General features: G+C 33.1%; 2 protein-coding genes across 3 annotated transcripts; both read left to right on the top strand.

Moving 5' to 3' along the window:
* The first annotated feature begins 4,994 nt into the window (after positions 1–4,994).
* Positions 4,995–6,257, top strand: LOC120124870 (chaperone protein DnaJ-like). Of its 2 annotated transcripts, none has more exons than XM_039143440.1 (5): positions 4,995–5,322; positions 5,416–5,503; positions 5,595–5,665; positions 5,772–5,828; positions 5,915–6,257. In XM_039143440.1, the coding sequence occupies exons 1-5, from the start codon at positions 5,218–5,220 to the stop codon at positions 6,128–6,130; spliced, it is 537 nt and encodes a 178-aa protein (XP_038999371.1). In that variant the 5' UTR covers positions 4,995–5,217; the 3' UTR covers positions 6,131–6,257. The 2 variants fall into 2 exon arrangements, with proteins under 2 accessions (XP_038999371.1, XP_038999372.1); XM_039143441.1 differs by having other exon boundaries at positions 5,101–5,322; positions 5,595–5,654; positions 5,770–5,828.
* A 3,225-nt stretch (positions 6,258–9,482) lies between these two features.
* LOC120125055 (formin-A-like) lies at positions 9,483–9,878 on the top strand. Its single transcript, XM_039143558.1, has one exon. The coding sequence runs from the start codon at positions 9,483–9,485 to the stop codon at positions 9,876–9,878; it is 396 nt and encodes a 131-aa protein (XP_038999489.1).
* The last annotated feature ends 8,939 nt before the right edge of the window (positions 9,879–18,817 follow it).

Here is an 18,817-nt window from a genome sequence, read left to right as displayed (position 1 = left end):
TTTCTGATTGTGAGGGTGGCTCTGAGAGATGGAGATAGACGGATTTCGCCGGAGATGGGGACGGATTTCATCGGAGATGGGTGAGAGAGTGAGAGATGGAGATGAGACTGAGTTGTGATTTTAGGTTTTAGGTTATGAGTTGCGATTACGGGATATACTGTGGACGGTTCAGTGTTCCAATATATTAATATTCGTGTTTGGAATTTAAAAATAAAATACTTGGCCAAGATACTAATGGCGCTTTGAAAATCGCATTGCGATTATGTATTATCGCGTTGCGAAAGTCAGAATCGCGTTGCGAAAGTCAGTATCTCGTTGCGATTTTGTATTATCGCATTGCGATAGTAAGTATCGCATTGCGATAGTCAGTATCGCATTGCGATTTTCCCAATTCGCGTTGCGATTTACTTATTCGCATTGCGAATTGGGAAAATCGCAACGACACTGTAGACCATCGCAACGCGATTTCCAACTATCGCAACGCGAAATGCAACGCGAATTTGCGATAATGGAGATCGCGTTGCGAATTAGCGATCGCATTGCGATTTTGTTGGTCATTTTGGCAAATCCGGAAAAAGTTGGTTAAAATCGTATATTATAAGACATTTTTGGTCACTGAGGCGATTTTCTCTAACTTAATTTGGGATAAAATAATCTAGTAGTTTTAATTTTATGTGACATTAGTAAATCCATTTTGATAGCACTCTTAAATAGTTATTGTAGTTATTATTATTTTTCAATGATATAATTAACCTTACGTAAAATTTAAATTAGTTTATTTAAATATTAACATTTAAATTTACAAAATTCCCTATCTAGTCTCCTCTCTAATCTTAAGAGGTTTAAAAAACTTTATATTTATCTATGTAAAATCTTTGATTAAATTTATGTTAGGAATGGATATTACATCAATTTAATAAATTTAAAATCAAGACATTATATTTATCAATAAGAATCAATATAACATTAATTTGATTAATTAAAAATTAAAAAATTATATTTATTATTAATAAACATTATTATAAATATATTATAATATTTTTATATATTTTTTAAATAAAATGATTTATAATAATTCAAATTTCCCTAACATTAAATTTCATCCAATTATCAACAAAAGATCCAGAATAGTAATAGTTTTCCACGTGTCTCTATTACAAGTGCTGGTTAAAAGGTTCACGTCACCATTGCAGAAAAGCAAGCTTTGGGATTGGGCTATTTTGACACCAATTTTCTTTAATTTTCTCTTTCTGAAATCGTTTGACTAATATTTCTCGAAGTAGCACCATTTCTACTGAATTGGCAAAGGCGCGTCCCCGGGGACGCGCTTTACCCGTGTTTTCGCTGAGTTTGATGCCACGTGTGGAAGGCGCATCCCCGGGGACGCGCCTTCACTGACTCGACCGCCACGTGTGGAAAGCGCATCCCCGGGGACGCACCTTCCATTAAATGTCATAAATGCCCCCCATCCGTTTTTCCTAACTACCCCTCCTCCTCCCCTATATAAACCCCCTCAACCCTCCCTCATTCTTCACACCAAAATCATATTCTCCTCTCTTATATAACTCAAATTCTCCAACTATTTGAGTTTTAAATTTGTTATTAGTGGTAAGAAATTTATTTTTATGTTAGTATTTTTTTAAATAGTTATTATTTTTTATATTAATATATTTATGTAAATATTGTTTTTTTATTAAAATAATATTTATATAATTATTATTTATTTAGAATTATTAATTTTTTTTTGCTAATTATATTCTTTTGTCTACAGTTATAATGGAAAACGAAATGCTGTTGCGATTGGATATTGATCATATCTCCAGACATTTTAGCGATATGGTAATATTTTTTATAATTAATGTTAATATTTAAATTTATTTTTATTTTAAAGTTATTATGAATTTATATTAATTTTTATTTTTTATAATGTATATTATTTAGGATGATGATCGTATTTTAGAGACTTTTATTAAAAATCCACGTATACCGACACCAGAACGTATTTTGCCATATTTGGCTTCTGCCGGGTTCGGGTATATTGCAACAATTATAGGCGGTTGCAAACTCGAACCTGTCCTAATTTGTGCACTGATTGAGAGGTGGAGGCCCGAGACACACACTTTTCACCTTCCATGTGGAGAGGCGACAATTACATTGGAGGATGTCTCTATGCATCTGGGGCTTCCCGTCGACAGAAATATGATGTGTGGTATGGCGGATGGTGATTGGCAATCAATGTGCATTGATTATCTTGGAGCTGCTCCGCCAGAGTTTAATGGAGGTAGAATAACTTTATCTTGGTTGAAAGCTAATTTTGAGGTTTTAAATGAAAATGCTTCAGAGGATCAAGCAAAGGCATGTGCTCGGGCATATATTCTACGAATAATTGGAGGAATATTGATGCCTGACAAATCTCGCAACCAGGTTCATTGTATGTGGTTGCGGCATCTGATCGATTTTGATGAAGCTGGAAGATATAGTTGGGGTGCTGCAGTTTTGGCATTTCTCTGTAGAGAAATGTGTCGGGCGACGAATTATAAGAAAACTGCTATCGGTGGATGTCTTCTGCTTCTACAATCATGGGCGTGGTTCCGCATGCCTTTCTTATGCCCGATCGTGAATGAACCATACGTATTCCCCTTATTGTTGAGGTAATTTTCGAACTAAATTTTGATTTAAATATATTCAATTAAATAGGGTGATATTTAGTTTATATTATATTTTATAGGTGGTCGATGAAAAGAAAGGACCATAAAAGTATACCTACTGGGTTAGAGGAAATTCGTTTACTTATTGATACGAAAGCTGGGTCTGAGGTATGTTTTTAAATTTGTTTAATTATTAATATTTTAATTTAAAATGTTAGATATAATTAGAATATTTTATTTATTTGAATTGTATATTTATATTTCAGTTTCAGTGGATACCTTATGCGAGCGATGAAGTGAAAGCTTAAATCCCACCCCACGTTAGTGGGTCATTAGAGGTATGGATATCGATTATACCTCTTATATGTTATGCTATTATTGAGTGGCATCCAGTTGATCGCGTGCTCCGTCAGTATGGTTGTACGCAATATATTCCTAGAGCTCCTAGGAATTTAGACGACGTGCATAGCATAGATAGACGAGGAAAGAAAGATGTTAACTGGGTGGTGAGACACAGAGATTGGATTGCGCTTTGGGAGAACCGATATACACTGGTGGCCCCTCGACAATATTACGCTGAAACTGGTCATATGGTTACGGATAACTATATGGACTGGTTTAATGAAAATGGGAAGTCGTTTCTACTTTCGGCGGAAGCACGAGGGGTTAACATTCCTAGGCGCCGAGAAAGACGTCAACCGTCTCAATATCATCGTCCCCCTACGCGTGGACGGAGAGAAGGCGCTACCGGTTCTGCATCAGTCCCACCACAACATCCTTATTCGTCGATGCCGCAGGGGTACATGCCCAGCCCTCCACTTCATATGCCAAGCCCACCAGTTTATATACCATCTCCGCAGGGTTACATTCCGTGCCCGCAGGGTTACATTCCGAGCCCGCAGGATTACATTCCTAGCCCGCCAGGTTACATGCCTAGCCCGCAGGGTTTTATACCATATGGAGGTGCATATACGACTATGTTTAATGATCCAACATATGGTTCATATGCATCTTATTTGGCTGGTGGTGCTTCTCCGCAGACACCTCAATCTCCATATGGATCACAGACATCGATGCCAATGTTTCCACAGTTTTCACAGTTCCCGGGGAGCGGTGGGATTGTTACTAGCACTCCTCCAGGGTCGTTATTTTATACAGGCCCTTCAGCCCCTTCAGCGTCATCTACACCAAATGAAGAAAATGCTGCTGATGATGATAGTGAAGATGAGGAGACTGAAGAACAAGTTCCACGAAGAAATCCTCCACGAAATAGACAACCACCGCCATGTGGAACTCATTCGAGAAGACGACATCGGTGATCCAGTTATATTTAATGTTATTTAAATAATTATATTTCAGAATTTTATGTAATTTGGTTATGTTATTTAAATGTTTCATGGTTGTTACATACATATTTTTTAATGTTATTTTTTATTCACATTTAACATTAAATGTTTGATAAATGTTTTTAAAATATAAATTATATTATTCGAAATTTAAAATAAAAATAAAAATAATATTATTCGAAATATAATAATATAAAATATAATAATTAATATTATTAGTTATAATTTTTTTAAAATATAATAATAATTCCACCTTCTAAGTAGAGAAAAATATTAAATTAAACAAATTAAAAGTTATTAAAAAATTTATGTATACGATGACACATTTCATGTTCTGATTGGAGGATTAAATTTATTAAATTAAATTTTCAATAAGACTAATTTTATAAAATATGTAAGTCTTGAAGATTAAATATGTAATTATACTAATTTATTAACTTATGCATCAATATTTTCGTTAAATATTGATATGAGATGATTAGATTGATAACATTTAAATAATTAACTGATAAAATTAATAGATCGATAATCAAAATCAAAAATAATAATATAACCATATGTGTAATATTATAATTTCATACATTTTTCCTATAACTACAATAAAGTCAAAACTGGTTTTCATATATTGTTATATCATATTAATGTAGATAATTCACTCCACCTTTAACACACATTAACAAAATACATTATTAATTTATAATAATAATAAAAATAAACTATTTATTATTAAACAAAATGCGTGTCTGTTGAGTTGGCAAAGGCGCGTCCCCGGGGATGCGCCTTCCACACGTGGCATCCAATTCAGCAAAAACACGGGTAAAACGTGTCCCCGGAGACGCACCTTTACCAACTCAACAGAAAAAGTATTACTTCAAAAAATATTGGTCAAACAATATCAGAAAGAGAATATTAAAAAAAATTAGTGTTGTCAAATCCCCTTGGGATTGAGCTTTCAATAAATATCTTAAATCTTCAAAACAAAATATCTTCAAGAACGCATACATATCCACAAGATTCCCACATGAAACAACTTTCTTCTTCCCGAACATTCCTGATCCACATCAATCAAAACCGAACCCAGATATTTTCTTCCCAATCTTTATATATTGCTCCCCTCTTCCTTTTAAGACCCACCATGCTCGGGCTTTAACACCATCACCGCCACAACAACACAACATTCATTGATCTTTTGGGGCTCATTCTCAACTATTATTTGGGTCGTGATGATGGAGGCTGAACGTGGCTTACCATCGTACTATAATGTTCTGGGAGTCAAGGTCGATGCTTCCACTCAAGACATCAAGAGTGCTTATCGAAAGCTTGCAATGGTAAGCTGATCTGTATTGAACTTTTCACTGTTGGTTTGAACTTTGGAGAGCATGGACTTATGTTTTGTTTGATTTACGAATATGGGAAAGCAGCAATGGCATCCGGATAAGTGGACGAGCACACCTTCTCTATTGAGTGAAGCCAAGCGTAAATTCCAGCAGATTCAAGAAGCTTATTCCGGTACGTGAGTTGTCTTGTTGTCTGAGTTCAATGAATATGTATGTCTTGTCGGTTATGTTTTAATTCCCGTTTGTTTGTTGTGTTGGTGTAGTTTTATCAGACCAGAGGAAGAGAACTCTGTACGATTCTGGATTATATGATCCCGATGATGAAGACGATGAGGTGGGTACTGGGCATTTATTCTTATTTGAATCAAACCCGTTTCCCCTTACAACAATTTTCCCAAAAAAACAAAAAGATATGAATGAAACGTTTATATTGTGTGCAGGGCTTGTCTGATTTTATGGCTGAAATGATCTCCCTTATGGCTCAAACAAGGGAAGAGGTAACGCATTTCATCTAGAATGGAGATAGGGTTTGTCTGATTGATTGATTGAATCCAAAAGATTAACTTGGGTTTGTGGTTTTCAGGAGAAAGTTTGCAGCCTGGAGGAGCTGCAGAAGATGTTGTGGGATATGGCACAAGAATTTCACTCACCGCCGTGGTTCTGTGGACCGTCTGGGGGGGTCGAAGAGGACGAAATGGGATCCGAGTGGATTGGGTGTAACAGGGTTCAATATGTACGAGACTCGAAGTTGTTGAACCCCATGGATGAGGCTGGCTCCCTTTTTGTTTGGGGATTTTAACACCACTTCTCCTTGAGAAAACTGTAGCTGTAGTTGTGTGTATCTAGATTTTACTGGTTTGAAACAATATGGGCCATGTTAATCTCGTTTTTGAATAAAACACCCCTTGATTTTCTTTTTGGGACCATTACAGTCCATTCATCTATGTGTTTCTTCAGTATTTTTCAGGCGAAGCTTCATATATAAAATTTATGTTATCTACTCAATCATTGAAATAATGTGTATAGCAGTATTTTAAATGGTTTGCAAATTAGGTTTCAAAAGCAATCCTCACTCAATTTGCTGACGATATAATAAACTATTTAAGTAAATACTAATTAAATTTTGCATAGAATATGATTAAGGAAGTTGATCCGAAGATGGTGTGCGTAGGAAAAGGGCGGAATTAGGAACATGTGATATGGCGGTGGCGTTTTCTCAGTAACAACTAATGGCCTCTTCTTACCCACATTAGTCTTCAATTTCTACTTCTGCATTACTACATTCTACCATTAGGGCATTAATCTATGTACATAAGAAACGCTAACAGCTTTCCAATCCCGGAAAGTAGATAGAATGTTTGAGAAATTTGGAAGCAGCTAGGAGGAGGTGTAAAGAACATTTGAGAAATTTGGAAGAAATAAGTGCTGATTGATGAAATTTGTAAAGGGAACATGACATGTCCAATGAGGGTAGTTAATGGTTATGTCTGAAATGTGAGTCACCAGTCACCACCATGTCCACTTCTCCTTCTCCTCCTCCCTTTCTTCCATTCTAATCTGCTGGGGATGCTGGCAACTGTTTGATGTTTTGTTCCATTCCATGGCCTCTAGGCTACACCTTTCATATCCAATCACTTGTATCTTTAATGTATTTTATTGTATAATAATTTTATGGGTAAAGTATAGTAATGGTCACTGAACATTTCTGAAGCTTGCATTTAGGTCCCCCAACTTTTAAAACTTGCAATACAGTCCCCCAACATTTATTCCGTTTGCAATATGGTCCCCCAACTTAAATCACTGTTAGAAAATTAGGGTAAATTATATAAACGGTCATTGAACTTTTCAAGCACTTGAATTTAGGTCTCCAACTTTTAAAACTTGCAAAACAGTCCCCCAATAATTTTATTTTCTTATTAAATATAGATGTATAGAAAATATAAATGATTCAATTTATATTTAAATGTATGAATCATTTATATTTTTGATATATTTTATTTTTCTTGTATAAACTAGTATTTAAAATACGTTTATATTTTAATCAAAATATTTCAATATACGAATAAAAATATATTTATATAAATGCATATTTATATTTAGATGTATAAATAAAAAAATATATTCATATATTAATGTATGAATCATTTATATTTTTTGAATATTTTATTTTTAATAAGAAATTAAAATTATTAATTATATTAGAAATACTCAACTTAAGATTATATATATAATCATGAATTATAAATATGAAAAATATAATTATTAAATTTAGTTTAAAAATATATAAATCTTAAATTTATTCTTTTAAAATATTGTATCAACTAATATTTAAAAAATATATTAAATCTATCAAACAATTTATCAAATATAATATTTTTATTGTAAAAAAATATAATATTTTCCCATCATTTATTGCTTTCAAATTTTTTGCCGAAGTTCAAATCTCATTATTTTCATTTTCCATTATGTTTTTTTTCTGGCATTGGTCGTACTATTAGTATATGTATTATTGTATATCTCTTAATACAAACGATGGTGTTAGCTTAGTGACTCCACCCTGTATCTTTCATTTGCGTGACTCAGGTTTGAGTTTGCCCAAGACCCAAATTTTATTTCTTTGTAACTTAATTTTCTTCTAATTAGGTGGTGACATGTGTCACCAATAACATATATCATGTTCATGTGTTAACACATGTCAGATCCTGGTTAAATGATTAATTTATTAAATTTTATTTAATTTAGGACCAAATTGATAGCATATATAAATAATTAGGTGGTGACATGTGTCACCAATGACACGTGTCATGATCATGTGCTAACACATATCAGATCCTAATTAAATGATTAATTTATTAAATTCTATTTAATTTATGACCAAATTGATTATATAAATAATAAAGACTGAATGTATAATAATGTCAATTCCTTTTAACTGCCACTTCATCATTTGTATCAATTGGTAACGACTAGTGGCTTAGTTGAAACAGTTAAATAATTATGTTGTATGATTGATAAATTTAAAAGATCGATGACAAAAGTAAAAAGGGCTAGATAGTTAAGTTGTCAACCTAGTAGTTTACATTTTTATTTATACGTCAAAATAACATTTTATAAATTTAAAATTTGAATTATTTTAAACCTCTTCTATATCCTAACTACTTTTTTAATTAAAAAATTTCTTCAACAGATAAGAATTATACTATTATATTTATATAAAAAATACGTATCACATGAAATAAGATGAAATTAAATAATAATAAATCTGACATAATTGAATTTAATTGAATTATTTTGGAATTTAGGGTTTAGAATGAAATTGAATTACTTTGGAAATTGGGGTTTAGAATGAAATTGAGGACTGTTTTGCAAGTTTTAAAAGTTGGGGGACCTAAATTCAAGTGTCTGAAAAGTTCAATAACCTTTTATATAATTTACCCTAATTTCTAACGGTGGTTTAAGTTGGGAGACCATATTGCAAACGGAATAAATGTTGGGGGATTGTATTGCAAGTTTTAAAAGTTGGGAGACTTAAATGCAAGCTTCAGAAATGTTCAGTGACCATTACTATACTTTACCCTAATTTTATTTAATATTTTAATAATTTAAGATTATTATAAGATAATATTTGTTTATAATTTTTTAAATTATTAATATCGTATATATTATAAATATAACTACTAGAATATAAAATTTCAAGAGAAAATAACAGTTTATTTAACTACTAATTAGGCAACTCAATGAATTGTTATTTATCAAATTCAAATTATGATGGGGTGTTTCTTTGTAATGCAGTAAGCATGTGCGGTCCAACTGGGGCATTCCAACTTAGACAATTTTATGAAATACATTGATCAGAAATTGAATAAAGGGAACCATATTTGTCTTAAAAAAATTAATGAATTAAGGTGGGAAAGCGTATATGATGGGGACTCCCTTTATTTTTAGGGTACATCCCCATAATTCTCACATGCAATGGGATTCCCCTACTACTAGAAAAATGAATTAATCAACTAATAAAGGAGCCCTTAATTAAGAACGCGTTTCATTCACTCCATTTTCGAAGCCTTTCATGTGCCTATTAACATAAACATCACCCGCTAGTTCATATTTCCACACATTTCCCTCGTCGGAGAGCAATCGGAATCACCACCATGTCGACCAAAACCGATCATTTCGATCATCTGAATGTATCTTTAACCATATTCTTTGTGATCGCCACCGTTGCATACCCCATAAACGGCTTGGAGTCAAGGAAGCTTGATGAGGGCACTGTACGAGAAGATCAAGGCATCAAGTGTAACCCATCATGTACTGTGCAAAGTCCACCACCACCACCACCATCGCCGCCCGTGCCGCAGCCACCTACGCCGAAAAAGCCTCCAACCCAGTACTGTCCGCCACCACCTAGTCCACCATCCTTCATTTACATGACTGGTCCACCGGGGAACCTTTACCCTATCGACCAAACGTACGGTGCAGCTAGCCGGAAATTTGAAGTGGGGTTATTGGCTTTGGTCTGTGGATTCCTGGTCCTTCTTGCTTTTTGAATTTGGAGCGGTCATCGGAGCGTTCTATGGATCATTGTGTAAGAAATCGGGTATAGTAAGTGCAATTCTATTTTGCCGAAGGAAAAAGCTTTAGTACCTACTAATTTTTGTTCTTGCTGTATCTTAATAAGAATTAAGAATATTTTTACTCGTTATTTTGGCTAGATTTTCACTTGGTATTTCCTTTTCATCTTCAAACACAAGGTTTGTTATATAGTTCTTGATTTGAAACTGGAAAATTAGCGGATCCACGATCCAGGAAGACATTCAAGTTTTTTTTTTTAATCTATAGCTACTTTCTGGGTTTTGGCCCTTCTTCATGTTAATCTTGATAGAATTTAAATTGTGAGGACCCGAGCAGAGGTGGAGGCAGGCGAACAGGAGGCGTCTCCGCCTTGCCCCGTCGTTTCCAAATCATTATATTATAGGCTGATGAGAATTATCCACAAAGACGAGAGGGTTATAAAATTAATGAAGTTGAAAAGTGAAAACAAAAGAGAAGCTTCTAAAGTATACGATCTGATGATATGAAATGTGTCAGAGTGATGAGAGGATGCGATCAACTTCGATTTCACCACCAACTCGTGGATCCTACTTATTATTCTTCTTTTCTTTTCTTGGGTTCAATGAGCCCAAAACTGTCCACATTTCACGTTTTTTTTCTTCTTTTTTCTCTTTTCCTTAATAAAAAAACTATCAGAAGAAATATTATTTAAATCTTGAGCCCAAAACTGTCCACATTTAAAGTTTATACGAGAAGATTTATTATTTAATTGACTGGTTAAAGATGTTTATGTTACTTCGTTTTATATGAGTTTAAATCATGATATTTATATCGAATATAATCTCTCTACTTAAAAGAAATACAAGTAATATTATAAGAAAGAGCATTGTTTTTTTTCACAAGAAATATTATTATTTTTTTCAATTATTTGTGTCTTATAAATTTATATACAATCATAATTTAATAGTTTGATTTGTTTATCACTCCTTTGAAACTTTCTAAATCGTCTCGTTTGATGGAAATAATTAGTTTTTATGAAGGTTGCTGGACTCTTTTGATATTGGTCATTCTTCTTAAAGGAAAGTTTTTTTTTTCGCATCTTTAGATTTAATATTTTTTTGTATGAACTTTTTGGTGACTGTTATTTTCATTTTTCTCTCTATATTTTGATGCATTGTCTGATTCATTTCGTTATTTTTTTAATGAAATATTTACCATTTTCCAAAAAAATAATTACAAAAGATAAAAGATGAAACTATTAAATAGTATTAAATACAATTGAATACATTTTTGTATTATTTATATTTTGGATAAACTACACATTTAGTACCTAAATTATCAGTTTTAATATCTAAACTTTCAATTTTTTCAAAACCATATTTAACGTTTAATTTTTATTTCATTTTAATAGCCCGCCTTTAAAAACTTAACGTGTTTAGTACCTAAATTATCAGTTTTGATCTATTTTAGTACCTAAACTTTTTAAAAAAAATTAAAAAATTAATATTAAATTTTAAATAGGGTACTAAAATGAAAAACAAACTAAACTTTAAGTATGATTTTAAAAAATTAAAAGTTTAAGTACTAAAACGGGTCAAAACTGATAGTTTAAGTACTAAACGTTAATTTACCCTTATATATTTTTAGTTGGAACCAATAATTTAGTTAGTTACTTCACCACACGTCAAAATCAAGTGCTTGAAGTTTGCACTTAACAATAAAAAAAAAAAAAGATAAAAATGCATGGTACACCAACACTATGGAAAATTAAAACAAAAATGCCCCAATTAAACGTCTCTTTACCTTAAATAAGATTGAGATTTTTTAAGTATAAACTATAATGTTTAAATTGTTTAAAATTGTAATTTTTTATTTTATAATTATACCAAAATATAATAAATTTATAAATTTTCAAATATTATAATAAAAATAATATGTGAAAAACAAATAGCTAACTTTCTATATAAAAAAATGGCGGTGTGTCAAATAAAATTGTATAGGCAAATTTGTCATTTCAGAGATAATTAGATGAAATTTTGTTGGGTTAATTAAATCATTCCATTATATATATGATATCTTAATATAAATATATTTTTGAATAGGAATAGGATATGTTAATATATTTATATCATATTGTATGTTTTAATTATGAATAAACCATATTAATAATCATCAAATTATTTATTTTAGTCACCAAATTATTTTTTATAAAAATATTTTATTTTTAATAATATTAATAATACCTTTTATTACGACGATTTTATCGAAAAATTATTCTGACATATTTTATTTTACATGTTAGATATTATTTTAGAAAATTTTATCAATCTAGCACCCTTTGTAGAAAGGCTCAGATCATCATTCGCGCCTTACATTGATGTGGCGCCAACTCAGATATATCATATGTGTCTTTCTGGAATGAGTGCTAAATCTGTAAAAAAAATTAAAATTGTGCATACATACAATTAATTTATGTTAGAGTGATATTTGTGTAAAAATGTCATAAAATATTAAGGAAATAGTTTTGTTTTGTTTTTTATGGAAAAAATAAAAATTTTAATTAGTCAATCATTTTCATTTTCTATCTTCTGAAAAATTATGTCTTATGATTATAAAGAAAATCACGTAACTTTCACACTTATCATTTTCTTCAAATAATTTTTTTTTTTATTAATAAAATTTTTCATTAAATCCTGGAAATAAAATAATAAAATACATTTTTTCAATAATAATAATTATGAAAAATAGTGTCAATAAACTTTGTTTCGTCTCTTTATTTTGTCATTATTTAACCAATAAACTAGTGATGTTTACCCTGGACAGGACCAACTTGACCTTGATAATTAAGTTTTTATCATTGATTTTTCAAAAAAATATTTTTTATTATTATATTTTTAATTCGTTTTATTTTGATCATTAATTTGTATTCTTTTATTAGCATCACACATTAATAAAAAATTTAGATGTTAATGCTAGTGAACCTTTAAATGCGTGGCATCCTTTTAAGCAGTGTATCCCCTTAAACCAGCAGTGGTTTATAAGAATTCACTAATTATCGTTTCAATCAGCGTATCAGAAACATATTAAAATATAGATTTATAAGAATTTTATACTCGATATATATATATATATATATATATATATATATATATATATATATATATATATATATATTATCTCAACGTATCTAAGAATAACTTTGAAGCTCAATTAAATTTAAAAATGTATTCAACACAAAAAGGCTGGTTAAATAATGACAAAATCAAGAGACGAGACAAAGTTTATTGGCACCATTTTTCATTATTATTATTGAAGAGAAATGTATTTTATTATCTTATTTACATGATTTAATGAAAAAATTTATTAAAAAAAGTAATTATTTGAAGAAAATGATAAGTACGAAAGGCAAGTGATTTTCTTTATGGTCATAGTACTTAAATTTTCAGAAGATAAGAAATGAAAATGAGTGACTAATTAAATTTTATTTTTTTTTTCTAAATAGACAAAACAAAACTACTTCTTAATATTTGTGGCATTTTTACACAAAAATCACGTTAAATAATTAATTACATATCAGACACATTTTCAAAAACATTTACGGATCTAGCACCTATCTTAGAAAGGCACGGGTCATCATCCACGCTTTATCCGAGTTGGCGTCACGTCAACGTAATGCGCAGATGATGATCCGCTCTTTTCTAAAAAGGTGTTTGACACGTAAATAAAATTTGTCAGGATAATTTTTCGGTAAAATCATCTTTTACTACAATATAATTTAATGATTAAAATAAAAATGATTTAGTAGTAATAAATATAGTTTACCCTTTATTTATTTATGATTGTATATATCTCAATTCGTCACATTTTTAGTGTTGCTTTGGTGTGTTACCATACATTTTTAATGTCATGTATTCATATCATGTTTATTTTATTTATATAAAAATAGGTCAAAAGTAACTAAAATAAGGTGCTAGGAATATTTTGGTGAAATTTCTTTGATCGAAAGAATGCATCATACGTATGATGCGAGCATTGCTATAAATTTTACGAGTTAAATTTAAGTATTTCTGAACTTGACTCGAATTAAAAAATTTAAAGTTAAGTTTGATCCGAAAGTTTACGAGCTTAAAATTATTAACTTTCACTTAAACTTGAAATAAAAAATTGAAGTATACTCGAGCTCGAAAAAATTCCTCTCCATATGAAGTCTTCAACAACCCTTTATTGAAAACAACTCATTGCTCGTAATGAAGAAATCTTGATTGCCGAGTTTCGGAGTGCCATGGTGTCCAAAAATGTAACCTTGTTTTCCATATCCCTTGACACAAAGGCCAGTAAGTAGGCCTAGGGACTTACTTTTCCATCTTTTTATTTGGCTTTCGGCAAATTGTCCATCATTTTGTTGTATCCCCACTAAGTAGGGTTGTCTTTAGAGCAAAGGATCCTACACTGATTCACAGAAGAACGAAAAGCCACACCCTTTTGTATGAAGCAGATTGTCTTTAGGCCTCTCAATTGAAAACCCAGTTTGGATGTATAGCTTTTAGTTTCTGATTTTTGTCACGTCTTTTTTCCCTTCTGTTTTGTTGTTTACTTGTTCTCCAATTCAGTGTTTCCATCATTTGTTTATTCAAGCTCTGCACTGAGATCTGTGGGTAAATGTTAACATTTCTACTTCCCTTGGAGATTTTCTTTTGATACCGTTTTCTGGACCGGCCGTGAAGAATCCAAGCTGGGTTGGTTTTGAATTTTCTTAGAAGGTACCTAACACAAATATATAAGGTATTTTCTCTGCTTTTGAGATCTGTGTGGAAAATTTAGATAATAGCAACGAAACATCTCTTCATTGCAATCCCTTCGTCGTCCTGCAATTTGCTTACAGTTTGCATCGAGATCTGGGTTTAATTGTTCATAGAAACCTTCAACGGTTACTCTCCTTTTTCCTTACTTTTTATTCTCTATCCTCTGCTCTTTTATGAACTCGGTAAGTTAAGTTAGATCTGTTTATCATCTTCTGTGGATCTTCTGAGATTTGAGTCCATCATTAGTCTTTCTGCATTTAGATATGAATTCTGCTTGTGCGTTTGTGTTTCTTTTAATCGAAATCAACGATTTTAAGTGAAAAAGATAAATCCTTACATTTTATTATTAGAAGAATCTTGAAGTTGTTTTATTGATTATTTGTTCTGAAAGCATAAACTCTTATTATTGTGGCTGTTGATTATTGAAAAATCTGGTTATTGTGCAAGTCCAAATATTCATGTCATAAATTATTATTGCATTGAAGGTTTTAACGCACTCAACATTTTTTAGCGTAAATTATAAATTTAGTACCTAGAAAATTTGTCTGCGATTTGGTCTTTTCTTTTTCAAATATTTGTCAATTTTGTTTTCTGGTAAAGTTAATTTTCTTTGTTCGTAGCAGATCTAATCATATTTTTGCTTCCTTATTTCTTTTATTATCCTAGACTCCTAGTTTCTTATACCATTATCGATATTTCAAATTGAGTATAACTGTTATAAAGATTTATAATTTTTGTTGTGGTTTTACCACTCCATTTCTAGCTGTTGGCCTACAGTTAAGTAAGATAGTGTTAATTTGTCTTAAAATCCTATTAAGTAACCAACTTAGACCTATTAGTACACCACAATTATCTAGCGTTTTATTGGTGCATCTTTTGTCTTTGGATTCTTTTTTCATAGTTCCTCATAGCTTCGGCTATATATGATTACTTGAGGTCATGTTCTTCTTTTAGATTCCATAGGACGTATAGGGGGAGGGCTAGACAGAGTGGTGTAAAGGAGACTAGACTTAGAGTTTGTTCGTTGAATATAAGCACATTAAATGTTAGGCTGCTGGAGCTGACCGACGTACTCAGTAATAGGAAAATAGATTTTGCATGTATTCAGGAGACTAGGTGGAAAGGGGCTCGCGCCAGAGAGTGTAATGAGTACAAGTTGTGGTATTCAGGCGTAGATAACGCTAGAAATGGGGTGGGTATCTTGGTATCCTCTAGGCTCAAGGAAAATGTAGTTGAAGTTTGTAGATACCTGGATAGAATCATGATGATTAAGGTTATTATAGAAGAGGAAGTGGTGAATGTCCTTTCAGTGTACGCCCCACACGTTGGCCTAGGGGAGGGTGAGAAACGTTGCTTCTGGGATCAGTTAGATGATGTACTTAGGAACATTCCGGAGGACCAAAGAGTTTTTATAGGGGAGACTTCAATGGCCATATAGGTAGTGCAACTGACGGGTATGACGGTGTTCATGGGGGTTTTGGTTTTTGGTAGTAGGAACGAGGAGGGGCATACGTTGCTTGAATTTGCTACTGCACACGATATGGTGGTCACTAACTCCTTCTTTAACAAGAGAGATGTGAACTTGATTACGTTCCCCAGCGGGGGACATTGTACCCAAATCGACTATATCCTGGTTCGAAATAGGGATCGATGGGCTTGCATTGACTGTAAGGTGTTCCCTGAAGAGGCATGTGCCTCACAACACAAATTGTTGGTTTTGGTGTTCTGCGTACGCCAAGGGAAGAGCACTCATAGGAGGGCTAAACTTGGTAAACCTAGAATCATATGGAAAAACTTATATGGAGCGACAGCTGATGACTTTAGGAGTAAGGTTTTATTTTCTACAAGTTTTAGAACTACAAACTCAAATAATGCAGATATATTATGGGAAAATATGGCAAATTCCATCAGAGAGGCGGGCACAAACACCCTTGGGTGGTCGTTAGGGAAGGTCAGGGAACATAAAGAATCGTGGTGGTGGAACGACGAAATTCAAACTAAGGTGAAGACAAAACAAACTTGCTTCAAGGAGTTCATACAATGCAATGACGACAAAGAAAGATCGAGAGCTAAACAAAGATACAAGGAGGCAAAGCGGGAAGCCAAGAAAACAATGACTAAAGCAAAGGATAAGGCATATGAAGTAATGTATAAGAGATTAGACACCAAGGAAGGACAAAACGACATCTTTAGGCTTGCAAAATCCAGGGAAAATAGGAAAAATGATCTAGGTAACATTAGGTTTATTAAGGACAATAATGGTGTTCTTTTAGTGAAAGATAATGATATTAAGAGGGTTTGGGGTAGTTAATTCTTTGTCTTATTTAGTGACGATGCCCCTCCCTGTAGAGATAGTACCGTTGATGGGTCAGTCGACCATTATACTACGGCTAATGACTGCCCTACAAGTAAGATTGGGTTTGAGGAAGTCAAAATGGCTCTTAGAAAGATAGGGAGGGACAAAGCTGTCGGACCGGATCAGATTCCTATCACTGTGTGGTTGGCCCTAGGAGAAGAGGGAGTTAAGTGGTTGACAAACATCTTTAATATTATTTTAGAGACTTCCAAGATGCCAGAGGAGTAGAGAGAGTCTACGGTGATACCAATCTATAAGAATAAAGGAGATCTCCAACGTTGTGGCAACTACAGAGGTATTAAACTACTCAGTCATACCATGAAGCTATGGGAAAGGGTGATAGAGGCTAGGTTGAGACAGGTTATTAGGGTTTCGGAAAACCAATTTGGCTTCATGCCAGGCAGGTCTACTACAGAGGCGATTCATCTACTTCGACGGCTTATGGAGAAATATAGGGAAAAAATAGAGATCTTCATATGACGTTCATTGACCTTGAAAAGGCGTATGATAGCGTTCCACGAGATACGATCTGGAGGACCTTGGAAACGAGACGGATCCCAACTGCTTATATCCAGGCGATTCGTGATATGTACTGTAGATCTACTACTTACGTCAGGACTACAGTTGGCGAAACCAAGGCTTTCTCGGTGGAAATCGGACTCCACCAGGGGTCGGCTCTTAGCCCTTACATCTTTGCCTTGATTATGAACGACATCTATTCTGCGACACCAGACGGTGTTCCATGGTGTGTGCTTTTCGCTGACGACATTGTCCTAGTAGCTGAAACAAAAACTAAGCTAAATAGAAGACTGACTGCCTGGAAGACTGCTTTGGAAGAAAAATGTCTAAAGATCAATATTGAAAAGACAGAGTATTTATGCTCAAACTTCAGTGGGAACCAAAACGATGATGATGTAGAAGTATGTATAGAAGGACATGTGATCCCCTCAAAGGAATGTTTCAAGTACCTAGGGTCTATGATACATAAAGATGGTGGTGTAGATGATGACGTTACACATCGTATAAAGGCGGGATGGATAAAGTTGAGGGCTGCTACTAGAGTTTTTTGTGACAAGAATGTGCCTTTAAAACTTAAGGGAAAATTTTATAGAATGACAATAAGACCAGCGCTGCTGTATGGATTAGAATGTTGGGCAATCAAGAAGGATCACGTAAGGAGGATGGAGGCCGCAGAAATGAGAATGCTTCGATGGACATGTGGTAGGACTCTGTGGGACATGACACCAAACTCTGCTATTAGGATGTCTTTGGGGGTGGTGTCTGTATCCGAAAAATTAAGGGAGGAAAGACTACGGTGGTTTGGGCATGTCCATAGGCGACAACCATCGGATGCGGTCAGGAGGGTTGAGTCGATTACAGTCGACGGTGCCAGAAGGAGAGGAAGACCAAGGCGGAAGTGGGAAGACTGCTTGAGATCTGATTTGAAGGATTTAGCCATTACCGAGGACATGACCTCTGATAGGAAAGTATGGAGACTTAAGACCAGGGTAGCCGAGTAGTGCGGGTCACAGACATAGGGTGTAACATATCTGTCTTCTTTTTAATGTCTTTGTAATAATTTCCATGACTTCTACTTTATATACGTTTCTGTTATTATAATTTATGAAGGCTTAGAACTAGGGTAGCAGATTAGTGTTGCCTCAGTTTATGTTTTAACCCATTTGACTTTATTCATTCTCGTAGCTTTCTTTCGTTTGACCATTGTGTATCATTCTCTTCAGGTTTCCTCTTTTTAAATTTAGTCGGATCTTACATT

Source organism: Hibiscus syriacus, unplaced genomic scaffold (genome assembly GCF_006381635.1).
Source record: "Hibiscus syriacus cultivar Baekdansim isolate YM2019G1 unplaced genomic scaffold, ASM638163v2 tig00110429_pilon, whole genome shotgun sequence".
Taxonomy (NCBI): domain Eukaryota; kingdom Viridiplantae; phylum Streptophyta; class Magnoliopsida; order Malvales; family Malvaceae; genus Hibiscus; species Hibiscus syriacus.
The sequence above is the reverse complement of the archived record's forward strand: the minus strand, read 5'-3'. Positions and strand labels throughout refer to the sequence as shown.

Coding starts and splice junctions, on each gene's coding strand:
- LOC120124870 (XM_039143440.1), top strand. CDS start 5,218: ATGATGGAGGCTGAACGTGGCTTACCATCGTACTATAATGTTCTGGGA. Junction 5,323..5,415: donor CTTATCGAAAGCTTGCAATG/GTAAGCTGATCT, acceptor ATGGGAAAGCAG/CAATGGCATCCGGATAAGTG. Junction 5,829..5,914: donor TGGCTCAAACAAGGGAAGAG/GTAACGCATTTC, acceptor TGTGGTTTTCAG/GAGAAAGTTTGCAGCCTGGA.
- LOC120125055 (XM_039143558.1), top strand. CDS start 9,483: ATGTCGACCAAAACCGATCATTTCGATCATCTGAATGTATCTTTAACC.